The 14,824-nt window shown below is 43.2% G+C and overlaps 1 protein-coding gene across 2 annotated transcripts in view; it reads left to right on the top strand.

Annotated features, from left to right (window-relative positions):
- The window catches only part of BAG4 (BAG cochaperone 4), a 31,989-nt gene extending 19,556 nt beyond the window's left edge, over positions 1 to 12,433 (top strand). Inside the window, exons 4-5 of one of the 2 annotated variants that reach the window (XM_069766849.1) lie at positions 10,135 to 10,293; positions 11,617 to 12,433. In XM_069766849.1, the coding sequence (XP_069622950.1) occupies positions 10,135 to 10,293; positions 11,617 to 12,087 (630 nt within the window). In that variant the 3' untranslated portion in view covers positions 12,088 to 12,433. The remainder of the gene's footprint in view (positions 1 to 10,134; positions 10,294 to 11,616) is intronic. The other variant, XM_069766850.1, reaches the window with a different exon arrangement.
- Positions 12,434 to 14,824: the final 2,391 nt, after the last annotated feature.

Raw genomic sequence — 14,824 nt, 5'->3', positions numbered from 1 at the left:
GTCCTCGCCCCTCTGTATCAGTCCGTCATTGTTAGTTTGTTTACTGTAAGTGATAGCTGTAACTTGTGTGTAACCCCTTGGATTCCCATGGAATCAATGGTGCTATACAAATAAATAATAAATAATAATAATATAGTATTGTGGGGAGGAAAAAAAATAAATAAATATTTATTTATGAATATCACAGTAATTCACAGAAGGTGCCAGGCCTCCAGGCAAACAGTCCAATACTTGCCAAACTAACCAGAAGAAAAAAAAAATGAAGGTAGCACTCCAGTTGTTTCAGGTGAAAAAAAAACTTTATTCTGGGCAACGTTTCAGCTTCTCCTGAGCCTTTGTCAAGCCTCAGTAGGAGCCGAAACGTTGCCCAGGATGAGTGGGACAGAATAAAAGAAGGTCTTTCACTTTTTTACACCTGAAACAATTGGAGTGCTTGCCTATATATATACTAGATGGTGGCCCGATTCTAACGCATCGGGTATTCTAGAATATGCATGTCCACGTAGTATATTGCCCAGTCACGTAGTATGTTGCACAGCCCACGTAGTATATTGCCCAGCCGCGTAGTATAATGCCCAGCCGCGTAGTATATTGCCCAGCCACGTAGTATACAGCACAGTGTCACGTAGTATATTGCCCAGCCACGTAGTATATTGCCCAGACACGTATGTAACAGGTTAAAAAAGACTTAAAATAAAAAATAAACATATACTCACCTTCCGAGGGAGCCCTTGTAGTCCTGGCGCTTGTGTGCGGTGCAGGCGGCAGCTTCCGGTCCCAGGGTTGGATGAGCGCATGACCTGTGATGACGTCGCGGTCACATGACCGTGACGTCATGGAAGGTCCTTGTCGCATACCATCCTTGCCACCGGAACCTGCCGCTTGCATGGAGCCGGCACAGGAGCGTTGCGAGGAGCGGGAAAGGTGGCGGAAGGTGAGTATATGATGATTTTTTTATTTTTAACATTAGATCTTTTTACTATTGAGGCTGCATAGGCAGCATCAATAGTAAAAACTTGGTCACACAGGGTTAATAGCGGCGGTAACGGAGTGAGTTACCCGCGGCATAACGTGGTCCGTTACCACTCGCATTAACCCTGTGTGAGGGGAGTATGGAGCGGGCGCTGACTGCGGGGAGTATGGAGCGGGCGCCGGGCACTGACTGCAGGGGACTAGGGAGGGACTAATCAGACTGTGGCCGTCGCTCATTGGTCGCGGCAGCCATGACAGGCAGCTGGCGAGACCAATCAGCGACTGGATTTCCATGACAGACAGAGGCCGCGACCAATGAATATCCGAGACAGACAGACAGACGCAAGTGACCCTTAGACAATTATATAGTAGATTTAATCCATCCATCTAATTTACTCACTGATTCTGTGATGGTTTGACTTGCATAGCACTAGCTTAAATACAAACCTTTATGTTGAATCAGTGACCCTTAGGCCTCTTTCACACTTCAGTCTTTTGGCGTCAGTTTGAATCCGCCGTTTTCATCAAATAGCGGATCCGCCATTTTTTGGGGGGCGGATCCGCTATTTTCCAATAGACTTGCATTAGCGACGGAATGTGGCGGATGGTCGTCCGTTCCATCCGCCATGTGACGGATCCGTTGAAATTTGGCAGACGTCGTCTACACATTGACGGACATTGCAACGTTTTTTTGTCTGCGCCGAAATGGCGGTTCGTGACGGATCCGTCGTGTCCGCCATTTCCTAGAATGGCCGCCTATGGGCGACGGATCCGTTGCGACCGTCAATTGGCGAATCCGTCGCCCCAATCCGCTTTTTCAATTGAGCATGCTTCAAAAAAGATACTTTTCCCAGATACACGGATGCGTAAAAAAAAATGGATCCGTTAGAACCGTTTTCTCAACAATTTTGACGGATCCGTCGATCCGTCACTGTCGGAGCAGACTAACGCCAAACAACTGAAGTGTGAAAGAAGCCTTACTTACATCATTTCCAGCATCAGAAGCATATTACCCACACATCTGTTCCTTTTGAGTAAAGTGATTCAACCTAAACCTTCAAGCCCGATATCCCTGTCTAATAAGTCCTTAATAGGAAAGGTGTTTTTGATACTGGAAATATTTTATATCCCTTCCATGTATTGAATGTATTTTTTCAATTTATTCTATGTGGGCCACACCAGTGTCCCCTGTTGGACATTTTTCTTTTTAAAGATTTTTTTTTAAACTTGCAAATCAAGTTAATGGATTTGTTCAGTGCTCGGCCTCCATTAGTCTGAGGTTTGTTTTGAAATTGTTTATACAAGTGCCATTCGCAATCTACACGTGGATATTAATGAATAATATATTATACATTGTATCATGCTACAGCATAGGCGTCACTGCCTGAGTGATGAATTTTAATTTTTTTTTTTCCCCGCACAATTCTATGCAGTATGTAAAATAGGGGGCCGGTCACTGCAGGATCAGTGACCTGTCATAACAAAGCCAATAAATATGAAAGGACAGCAGGGTTAGCAGCCTCTTCTTACCTCAGCATCCCTTGTATCTCCTTTATATGATCAGATAAAGAGGGTGGACAGCAGTGCGAGCAGCCTCTCTTTTACCTCAGCACCCCTGGTAGCTCCAGTATTAGATCAAACAGACAGGAAGGATAACCTCAGTACCCCTGGTATCTCCAGTATTAGATCAGATAGATATGATGGACAGCAGTGTGAGCAGCCTCTTCTAACCTCAGCACCCCTGGTAGCTCCAGTATTAGATCAAACAGACAGGAAGAATAGCCGTGTGAGCAGCCTCTTCTTACCTCAGCACCTCTGGTATCTCCAGTATTAGATCAGATATACATTATGGACAGCAGTGTGAGCAGCCTCTTCTAAGGGTACCGTCACACAGTGCAATTTTCATCGCTACGACGGTACGATCCGTGACGCTCCAGCGTCGTAACAATATCGCTCCAGCGTCGTAGACTGCTGTCACACTTTGCAATCTACGACGCTGGAGCGATAATTTCATGACGTATGTGCGATGTAGAAGCCGTTGGTTACTATGCGCACATCGTATACGATATATGTTACACCATGCAATCATGCCGCCACAGCGGGACACTAGACGACGAAAGAAAGTTTCAAACGATCTGCTACGACGTACGATTCTCAGCGGGGTCCCTGATCGCAGGAGCGTGTCAGACACTGTGATCTCGTAACTATATCGCTCGAACGTCACGAATCGTGCCGTCGTAGCGATCAAAATTGCACTGTGTGACGGTACCCTTACCTTAGCACCTCTGGTATCTCCAGTATTAGATCAGATATACATTGTGGACAGCAGTGTGAGCAGCCTCTTCTTACCTCAGCACTTCTGGTATCTCCAGTATTAGATCAGATAGACAGGGTGGACAGCAGTGTGAGCAGCCTCTTCTTACCTCAGCACCCCTGTTATCTCCAGTATTAGATCAAACAGACAGGAAGAATAGCAGTGTGAGCAGCCTCTTCTTACCTCAGCACTTCTGGTATCTCCAGTATTAGATCAGATAGACAGGGTGGCCAGCAGTGTGAGCAGCCTCTTCTTACCCCAGTACCTCTGGTATCTCCAGTATTAGATCAGATAGACAGGGTGGACAGCAGTGTGAGCAGCCTTTTCTTACCTCAGTACCTCTGGTATCTCCAGTATTAGATCAGATAGACAGGGTGGACAGCAGTGTGAGCAGCCTCTTCTTACCTCAGTACCTCTGGTATCTCCAGTATTAGATCAGATAGACAGGGTGGACTGCAGTGTGAGCAGCCTCTTCTTACCTCAGTACCTCTGGTATCTCCAGTATTAGATCAGATAGACAGGGTGGACAGTAGTGTGAGAAGCCTCTTCTTACTTCAGTACCTCTGGTATCTCCAGTATTAGATCAGATAGACAGGGTGGACAGCAGTGTGAGCAGCCTCTTCTTACCTCAGCACCTCTGGTATCTCCAGTATTAGATCAGATATACATTGTGGACAGCAGTGTGAGCAGCCTCTTCTTACCTCAGCAACTCTGGTTTCTCCAGTATTAGATCAGACAGGAAGGACAGCAGTGTGAGCAGCCTCTTCTTACCTCAGCACCTCTGGTATCTCCAGTATTAGATCAGATATACATTGTGGACACCAGTGTGAGCAGCCTCTTCTTACCTCAGCAACTCTGGTTTCTCCAGTATTAGATCAGACAGGAAGGACAGCAGTGTGAGCAGCCTCTTCTTACCTCAGCACCCCTGGTATCTCCAGTATTAGATCAGATAGACAGGGAGGACAGCAGTGTGAGCAGCCTCTTCTTAACTCAGCACCCCTGGTATCTCCAGTATTAGATCAAACAGACAGGAAGAATAGCAGTGTGAACAGCCTCTTCTTACCTCAGCACCCCTGGTATCCCCAGTGTTAGATCAGATAGACAGGGTGGACAGCAGTGTGAGCAGCCTCTTCTTACCTCAGTACCTCTGGTATCTCCAGTATTAGATCAGATAGACAGGGAAGAATAGCAGTGTGAGCAGCCTCTTCTTACCTCAGCACTTCTGGTATCTCCAGTATTAGATCAGATAGACAGAGAGGACAGCAGTGTGAGCAACCTCTTCTTACCTCAGCACCTCTGGTATTAGATCGGATAATTGAAAGTATTTAGGAATTTATTAATGACATTTTCCTTTTTTATTTATTTTCAATTTTTTAAAGGGCAAAATATGAAAACAAAAAAAAAAAATTTTTGTTGCCTTTAGCAACCAATCACTGCACTGCTTTCATTTTTCAAGAGAATACTATGAAATTTAAACTGCACTGTGATTTGGTTGATATTTACAATAAAGACAGTTCATTGAGTAGGCACTTTCACAGATCTCCCCCAATGTTTTAATTAAATGTATTGGGGGGTCAGTTCACCATCCTTTCTTACCCTTTGTATTCACAGAGGTGCAGAAACTGAGATCTAGGCTGCTTGTATCCAGAGACTTTTCGTTATAGCATTTTTTATTTTTTTTTTATCTGCTACTTTCCCTCCAGCATATTGGGGAGGAACGTAATTTACTGATACCCGAGTGATAAAATTGATCGCTTCAAGATGATGTGCGGTAATAAGAGCACTAAATACTGAACCCTCTATAGACCCATGTACTTTGCACCTTCAGGACCTGACTTTTTTTTTTTTTTTTTATCTGGCCGCATGAAAGCTTCTGTTATTGTGTTTTGTTTTGGGGTTTTTTGGCCCAGTTTTTAAAAATGAAAGCAACTCGTGGACGCATCCTATAAATGAGTCCAAATTTGTACAGGTTTTATATACAGTTAAGTCCATATATATTTGGACAGAGACAACATTTTGCTAATTTTGGTTCTAGACATTACCACAATGAATTTTAAACAAAACAATTCGGGTGCAGTTGAAGTTCAGGCTTTCAGCTTTCATTTGAGGGTATCCACATTAAAATTGGATGAAGGGTTTAGGAGTTTCAGCTTATATACACACACACACACACACACACACACACACACACACACACACACACACACACACACACACACACACACACACACCAACGGTTTGGACAGACACACCTTCTCATTTAAAGATTTTTCTGTATTTTCATGACTGAAAATTGTACATTCACACTGAAGGCATCAAAACTATGAATTAACACATGTGGAATTATATACTTAACAAAAAAGTGTGAAATAACTGAAAATATGTCTTATATTCTAGGTTCTTCAAAGTAGCCACCTTTTGCTTTGATGACTGCTTTGCACACTCTTAGCATTCTCTTGATGAGCTTCAAGAGGTAGTCACCGGAAATGGTCTTCCAACAATCTTGAAGGAGTTCCCAGAGATGCTTAGCACTTGTGGGCCCTTTTGCCTTCACTCTGCGGTCCAGCTCACCCCAAACCATCTCGAATGGGTTCAGGTCTGGTGACTGTGGAGGCCAGGTCATCTGGCGCAGCACCCCATCACTCTCCTTCTTGGTCAAATGGCCCTTACACAGCCTGGAGGTGTGTTTGGGGTCATTGTCCTGTTGAAAAATAAATGATCCAACTAAACGCAAACCGGATAGAATAGCATGCCGCTGCAAGATGCTGTGGTAGCCATGCTTGTTCAGTATGCCTTCAATTTTGAATAAATCCCCAACAGTGTCACCAGCAAAGCCCCCCCACAACATCACACCTCCTCCTCCATGCTTCACGGTAGGAACCAGGCATGTAGAGTCCATCCGTTCACCTTTTCTGAGTCGCACAAAGATTCTCATTGGGGTCTGTTACAAACCCCCAAATATAACAGAAACCATGGAAAGTCTACTTCTAAAGCAGATAGATGAAGCTGCAACCCATAATGAGGTCCTGGTTATGGGGGACTTTAACTACCCGGATATTAACTGGGAAACAGAAACCTGTGAAACCCATAAAGGCAACAGGTTTCTGCTAATAACCAAGAAAAATTATCTTTCACAATTGGTGCAGAATCCAACCAGAGGAGCAGCACTTTTAGACCTAATACTATCTAATAGACCTGACAGAATAACAAATCTGCAGGTGGTTGGGCATTTAGGAAATAGCGACCACAATATTGTACAGTTTCACCTGTCTTTCACTAGGGGGACTTGTCAGGGAGTCACAAAAACACTGAACTTTAGGAAGGCAAAGTTTGACCAGCTTAGAGATGCCCTTAATCTGGTAGACTGGGACAATATCCTCAGAAATAAGAATACAGATAATAAATGGGAAATGTTTAAGAACATCCTAAATAGGCAGTGTAAGCGGTTTATACCTTGTGGGAATAAAAGGACTAGAAATGGGAAAAACCCAATGTGGCTAAACAAAGAAGTAAGACAGGCAATTAACAGTAAAAAGAAAGCATTTGCACTACTAAAGCAGGATGGCACCATTGAAGCTCTAAAAAACTATAGGGAGAAAAATACTTTATCTAAAAAACTAATTAAAGCTGCCAAAAAGGAAACAGAGAAGCACATTGCTAAGGAGAGTAAAACTAATCCCAAACTGTTCTTCAACTATATCAATAGTAAAAGAATAAAAACTGAAAATGTAGGCCCCTTAAAAAATAGTGAGGAAAGAATGGTTGTAGATGACGAGGAAAAAGCTAACATATTAAACACCTTCTTCTCCACGGTATTCACGGTGGAAAATGAAATGCTAGGTGAAATCCCAAGAAACAATGAAAACCCTATATTAAGGGTCACCAATCTAACCCAAGAAGAGGTGCGAAACCGGCTAAATAAGATTAAAATAGATAAATCTCCGGGTCCGGATGGCATACACCCACGAGTACTAAGAGAACTAAGTAATGTAATAGATAAACCATTATTTCTTATTTTTAGGGACTCTATAGCGACAGGGTCTGTTCCGCAGGATTGGCGCATAGCAAATGTGGTGCCAATATTCAAAAAGGGCTCTAAAAGTGAACCTGGAAATTATAGGCCAGTAAGTCTAACCTCTATTGTTGGTAAAATATTTGAAGGGTTTCTGAGGGATGTTATTCTGGATTATCTCAATGAGAATAACTGTTTAACTCCATATCCGCATGGGTTTATGAGAAATCGCTCCTGTCAAACCAATCTAATCAGTTTTTATGAAGAGGTAAGCTATAGGCTGGACCACGGTGAGTCATTGGATGTGGTATATCTCGATTTTTCCAAAGCGTTTGATACCGTGCCGCACAAGAGGTTGGTACACAAAATGAGAATGCTTGGTCTGGGGGAAATTGTGTGTAAATGGGTTAGTAACTGGCTTAGTGATAGAAAGCAGAGGGTGGTTATAAATGGTATAGTTTCTAACTGGGTCGCTGTGACCAGTGGGGTACCGCAGGGGTCGGTATTGGGACCTGTTCTCTTCAACATATTCATTAATGATCTGGTAGAAGGTTTACACAGTAAAATATCGATATTTGCAGATGATACAAAACTATGTAAAGCAGTTAATACAAGAGAAGATAGTATTCTGCTACAGATGGATCTGGATAAGTTGGAAACTTGGGCTGAAAGGTGGCAGATGAGGTTTAACAATGATAAATGTAAGGTTATACACATGGGAAGAAGGAATCAATGTCACCATTACACACTGAATGGGAAACCACTGGGTAAATCTGACAGGGAGAAGGACTTGGGGATCCTAGTTAATGATAAACTTACCTGGAGCAGCCAGTGCCAGGCAGCAGCTGCCAAGGCAAACAGGATCATGGGGTGCATTAAAAGAGGTCTGGATACACATGATGAGAGCATTATACTGACTCTGTACAAATCCCTAGTTAGACCGCACATGGAGTACTGTGTCCAGTTTTGGGCACCGGTGCTCAGGAAGGATATAATGGAACTAGAGAGAGTACAAAGGAGGGCAACAAAATTAATAAAGGGGATGGGAGAACTACAATACCCAGATAGATTAGCGAAATTAGGATTATTTAGTCTAGAAAAAAGACGACTGAGGGGCGATCTAATAACCATGTATAAGTATATAAGGGGACAATACAAATATCTCGCTGAGGATCTGTTTATACCAAGGAAGGTGACGGGCACAAGGGGGCATTCTTTGCGTCTGGAGGAGAGAAGGTTTTTCCACCAACATAGAAGAGGATTCTTTACTGTTAGGGCAGTGAGAATCTGGAATTGCTTGCCTGAGGAGGTGGTGATGGCGAACTCAGTCGGGGGGTTCAAGAGAGGCCTGGATGTCTTCCTGGAGCAGAACAATATTGTATCATACAATTAGGTTCTGTAGAAGGACGTAGATCTGGGGATTTATTATGATGGAATATAGGCTGAACTGGATGGACAAATGTCTTTTTTCGGCCTTACTAACTATGTTACTATGTTACTGTGGTTGGAGCGAAAGATCTCAAATTTGGACTCATCAGACCAAAGCACAGATTTCCACTGGTCTAATGTCCATTCCTTGTGTTCTTTAGCCCAAACAAGTCTCTTCTGCTTGTTGCCTGTCCTTGGCAGTGGTTTCCTAGCAGCTATTTTACCATGAAGGCCTGCTGCACAAAGTCTCCTTTTAACAGTTGTTGTAGAGATGTGTCTGCTGCTAGAACTCTGTGTGGCATTAACCTGGTCTCTAATCTGAGCTGCTCTTAACCTGCGATTTCTGAGGCTGGTCACTCAGATAAACTTATCCTCAGAAGCAGAGGTGACTCTTGGTCTTCCTTTCCTGGGGCGGTCCTCATGTGAGCCAGTTTCTTTGTAGTGCTTGATGGTTTTTGCAACTGCACTTGGGGACACTTTCAAAGTTTGCCCAATTTTTCAGACTGACTGACCTTCATTTATTAAAATAATGATGGCCACTCGTTTATCTTTACTTGGCTGCTTTTTTCTTGCCATAATACAAATTCTAACAGTCTTCCCGGTGACTACCTCTTGAAGCTCATCAAGAGAATGCCAAGAGTGTGCAAAGCAGTCATCAAAGCAAAAGGTGGCTACTTTGAAGAACCTAGAATATAAGACATATTTTCAGTTGTTTCACACTTTTTTGTTAAGTTTATAATTCCACATGTGTTAATTCATAGTTTTGATGCCTTCAGTGTGAATGTGCAATTTTCAGTCATGAAAATACAGAAAAATCTTTAAATGAGAAGGTGTGTCCAAACTTTTGGTCTGTACTTAGTTGTATTTCTATTTTGGCTATCAGTGGCACCAAATAACAGAACACTATTTGTCCCAGCATGACAGTATGACTAGCAGCATAACCTACATCTAAGCTTTAGTTCTGTAATTGTGTTCCCTGCCTAAGAGCAGATCAGTCTGAGCTTTATGTAACAACGTTAATCTTATAGGTGTTGTCTGGCACTTGGCTATTGATGACGTAGGTCATCAATATCCGATTGGTGGGGGTCCGATCCTTAGCACCCCCATAAACAGCGATTTGCCGTTTCCATGGGGGCTTGGATGTAAACGGTGCGGAGCCAGAGCTCCGTGTAGTGGCCATTGTTACTGCAGCTCTTATTCCATTCAGGAGCAGAACTGCAGTACCGCGGAACTGCCACTACTTGGAGTATAGAGCAGAACATTTCTGATTGGTGGAGACTCCCACCAATCTGATATTGATGACATAAGTCCTGGACAGCCCAAGAGGATGTGTAGCACTGTTCTACAAAGCATGAGGTGCCGCCATGTTGCCAACAGGTTACTCTGACCTGTATTGTATGTTTCACAGCAGGCTCCTAGAGATGACAGCTGGAATATGTACGCACCTCCTAACCCCTACCAATGGCACTCGGCCCCGCCGCAGAACCTGAACGACACGCATTATGTGACTGGAGGCCGATCACCCTGGCCCGGAGGAGACGTCCAGTCGCCAGTGTATGATGTAAAGGTAGGTCCTGTATGTAGAAGTCGGGGTGCACCGCAGACGGTATTAATAATGTCTTTGTTTAGGAGCCCAGTGGTTATAGTTAGTCTAATTCCCACAAAGCTTTCACATCAGAGATGTGTCAGAAGGTTTGATCAGCCGGGATCTGGGTGCTTAGACCCCACCTATAACTAGAACGGGGGGACAGAATCCCTCACCCCTGCTCGGAGGCTGAGGACAAACTCAGACAGCCGGTCAGCAGGAGAGCAGCCATCGGCCCAGCGCTTCTGACCCACCAGTCGGCATTTCAACATCCTGAACTTCACCTTTAGATTTTTTTTATTAAAGGGAATCTGTCACCTCATTTTGGCCTATAGGCTGCTGCCATCGGCATCAGGGGCTTATCTACAACTTTCTGTAATGCTGTAGATAAGCCCCCGATGTATCCTGAAAGATGAGAAAAAAAGGTTAGATTATAGTGATGGCGGTGGCCGCAGTTTATAGGGCCAAAATGAGGTGACAGATTCCCGATGATGATGATGAATTTATTTATTTTTGATGAGGAAAAGGAGGCGATTCAAACTTTTTATTTTATATAAATGAACAAATATAGTAAATAAAAATTAATTTCTCCTGTGTACTGGTGGCAGCTATGGGGGCCTTCAGTAGGCCCCCGAGCTGCGATGGCAACCTATCCTAATCACACAATTGCATCATGTAGGGGAAGGAGGTGGGTAATGGGTGTCTAATCGAATTCTACAATCGGATTGCTCCACTTAAGTGTAGCTGTCAGAGCTGACAGCAGCATTGAAATGGTTAAATAAGTGATCGGCGCTGGCTCCTGTCACTGCTGTTAGAGATGGGTCTCTGCTGTGTAAGACAGCCATCACCTGCCCTATATGGAGCAGCTCAACCTCTGAGCGGCAAATGGTAGAAACTTCTGAAATGTCGCTGTGAAACGCCAAAAGATTTCTAATGGGATTCTCCAGGATACAAAATCAGCTGATTAATGGCACTGCAGCTGGATTGTTAGACACCATTCATTGCTTACCAGGTACTACATCCTACGTTTAGTAGTCACTGTGCCTGCTTTCTCAACTCAGTTCCATTCACTTGAATAGGACTGAGTGGTTCTGAGTTGGAATAGCAGATACAGCCACAACCAGTGGTGGCGGACCGACAATGAAGAGGATGTTGCCATAGATGAATCTCCATGGACCCATGTCCGTTTTGTTCTACAGTACAAATATTGTGTTTTCCCTAATTCTATGGAGATATGCATAGGGTCAAAGCTGATATTTAGTATAAATTTCATAACTTTTTTTTGTCTCTTAATTCTACTTTTAGGATTCGCCTCAAAATCCTGGTTACCATCAAAGGCAATTCCCTGGCTACCCCGCAGACATGCCCCAATCATGCCCACCTTCTGAACCGAAGCCAAACCTTCCTCCACCAAACCCTCATTACAGCTCTTCTCCGCAAATTTATAATAGAAAGGAGCCTTCAAATCCAGAGTCAGTTCCCAGGCCTAAAGAAGCCAACAATCCCCCAGCCGATCTTTCTAGTGCCACACATCCGGGAATACTGAAGATCTGCCAGGTCTTGGAAAGGGTGGAAGATCTGGAAGAAGAAGTGGATGAGTTTGTAGGGAAAAAGACTGACATGAGTTACCGGTGTTTAGAAGAAATGTTGACCAAGGAATTACTAGAGCTAGATTCAGTAGAAACCGGCGGCCAGGACGGTATTCGGCAAGCACGGAAGGAAGCCGTGAAAAAACTGCAGTCTATTTTGGAAAGGCTTGAGAGGAAGGGGCTGTGACTACAAGGTGGATTCTCAAACCAGTGGATGGCATCCGTCAACAAAAAAAAAAGAATCTCGAGAGTTCTTGAAGAACATTCGTGGCCATTGTGTTCGTTGAAGACCTGAAGAAGCGAAGATCTGACCAAAGGAAGGAGATAATAAACCATCTCCAGAGGAGCTACGTGGATTCTGAGAAATGAGGGGGTAAAAAAGGCATCTTTTTTTTCGGAGGGTGATGGGAAGGATTTGAGGGAAACTTTCCCACTAGATGAACAAGGCTAAAACATGTACAGATATACCGCCATTTTCCAGTCACCGTGAAGAATGTACAGAAATGACAATTATCTCCAAAAACGTTTCAATTAAAATAATAATAATGAAAAAAAAACACACATTTTAGGTGAAACAGAAGTTTTCCGTGAAGCTTAACATTAAATCAAGCCATTTGTGAATAAACAGATTTTAATTCTTTGAAGCCATTTCAAGACATTTGGCGGGACCGATTACAGACCTATGAGACCATTATGACATTTCATGGTCCTTTTGTTTTTGAAAGCTAAAAATAAAACCGGAACAGCCCTGTGACCTATACTTTACTTCGGCCATAAATTCTGTCCAAACTTTTTTTTTCTTTGGATGAAAGATGTGAAATGCTCATTGGAGCAGGAAATGTTAACTTCTTTTTCGCATTTTTCAATAATCCAAATTTTGCTGTGCAATCAAATTTATGAAACGGGGAGGACTGTTCTGAGAAAGATGGAATGTAGCGAATGTCAAGTAAAACTTTCTGTGATTTCAGTTATGGGAATGTGTTCGGCTGGGTCTAGACGGCGATGTCGGCTACAATCCAGATTTGCATCTTGACTCAAGAGTACGACGACAAGCAAGTCGCAAAAATTCCAACCGGTTCCAACTTTTTGTGATTTATTTCTCGCGGTACCCTACGGGTTTCAACACAACCCCATTCACCTGCATTGCGCTGCACAGTATGATCTTTGGCCGTGAGACCTATGTAGATGTCGTCGTCGTCATCTAGCCCCAGCCTTGCAAATATAACTGCTCACAGAAATGAGATATTTGCCATCGAATCGAGCCAGTTCTGGAAGAATATTTGTTACATTAGGTCTTTCTTTATAGGATGTTTGTGTGAGATGGATAAATGTTGGCCAGCAGCGTCTCATGTATTTGGTTATCTCAAGACCATAGATGGTTTGATGCCTCCAAAACAGAAGTTATTTTGCACAAAAACACCAGAAACGTAATTGTATATATTTTTTTTCTAAGTTGTTGAACTATTTCCTACATGTGAGACGTTAATGAGCTTCTCCAATTTTTACAAAAATCTGATTAGTTTGGCAATAAGAGAAAGGTGCGGTTTAAGACCCTTGTAATCCAAAGTCCGCCGGTTAATAAGGAAGTGCTGTTTGACAACCTAATAAAAAGCACAATATTTGTAAGTCAGATGTGACTGATGGATCAACAGTATCACAAGGTACTAAAAGTGGAAGTGGCGCAAATAATTTCCCATCTGGGGCTGCTGTATTTAATCAGATTTTTCTTCCAAATGCAATTCTAGAGGGAAGATCTTTTGACGAAAAATAAAAAATGTACGGTTTGAGAATTCTATTCAATGGTCACCTCCACTGCTTGGATAGACTTATTAAAGGGATTAAGGCATACTGTCAGAGGGTAACTGCATGCCGGGCTCCTAACCCAAGCGTAACAGCCTCATGGGCACCTCGAAGGCTGTTGTTTGGGTCTGCCAGGTCCGTACTCGGTCTGTATTTCACAGATGTCTGAATTCGACTTTTAAGCCCAATATTGGATCTCGTATGCAAGTGGACGTCTGTTGTTTTCGGTCAAACGCACCAATTCTTAATCTAATCCCACGTTTTGCCCAAAAAAATGTCCGAGAGTGCAACACCTCCGTTAAACCCCTTTTCCACTTTATGCATTGATGGTACTAAATCGTTAAACCGTCTTGGTAATGTGGCAGCGTCCCCTCTGTGGCAGGACCCCTTGCCTGTTCTTCGATCTTCTCACCCTTGGGGCAGGTTTACAAGTGGTGTTTTTGCAGCAGTTCTATTTGTCTGCTGTGTATTACAGTACCTGCAAAATGAATGAGATTTTACAAGCTGCATTTTTTTGAACTGGGCATTGTCTTTTTTTTTTTTTGTTTGTTTTAAACCTGCAGCAAGTCAGTTTTTTCACTGTTTTTTTTTTTTTTTTTTGCAGCGTTTTTGATCCATTGAAATGATAGGTGGGGAAAAGGGGTAAAATCATAGTGAGAACACTTTTACTATATGCAGCGGGTTTGTTTCTGCACCAAAAACCAAACATGTGAACATACCCTTAGTTATGGCCACCTTCTTTATGACAGTCATGTTTACCCGGTGACACCTTTTTATCATTGCTAACTAGCGATGAGCGAATATGCTCGGATAAGGTGTTATCTGAGCATGCTTGTGTTAACCGATGTCTTCGGCGTGCTGGAAAAATATGTTTGAGTCCCCGCGGCTGCATGTCTCGCGGTTGTGGCTGTCGAACAGCAGTGAGACATGCAGCCGCGGGGACTCGAACATAGTATTCGAGAACACTGAAGACACTCGGTTAGCACACAAGCATGCTCAGATAACACCTTATCCGAGCACATTCGCTCATCTCTATAGCCAACGTCTGGGTGGCCTCTCCATACATACTGGGGCACTGTGTGACTAGTTCCGGCTACCACATGGTGGTTGGATTTGTTTTCCCT

Source organism: Ranitomeya imitator, chromosome 4 (genome assembly GCF_032444005.1).
Source record: "Ranitomeya imitator isolate aRanImi1 chromosome 4, aRanImi1.pri, whole genome shotgun sequence".
NCBI classification, from domain to species: Eukaryota; Metazoa; Chordata; class Amphibia; order Anura; family Dendrobatidae; genus Ranitomeya; species Ranitomeya imitator.
This window is presented reverse-complemented; position numbering and strand designations above follow the sequence as displayed.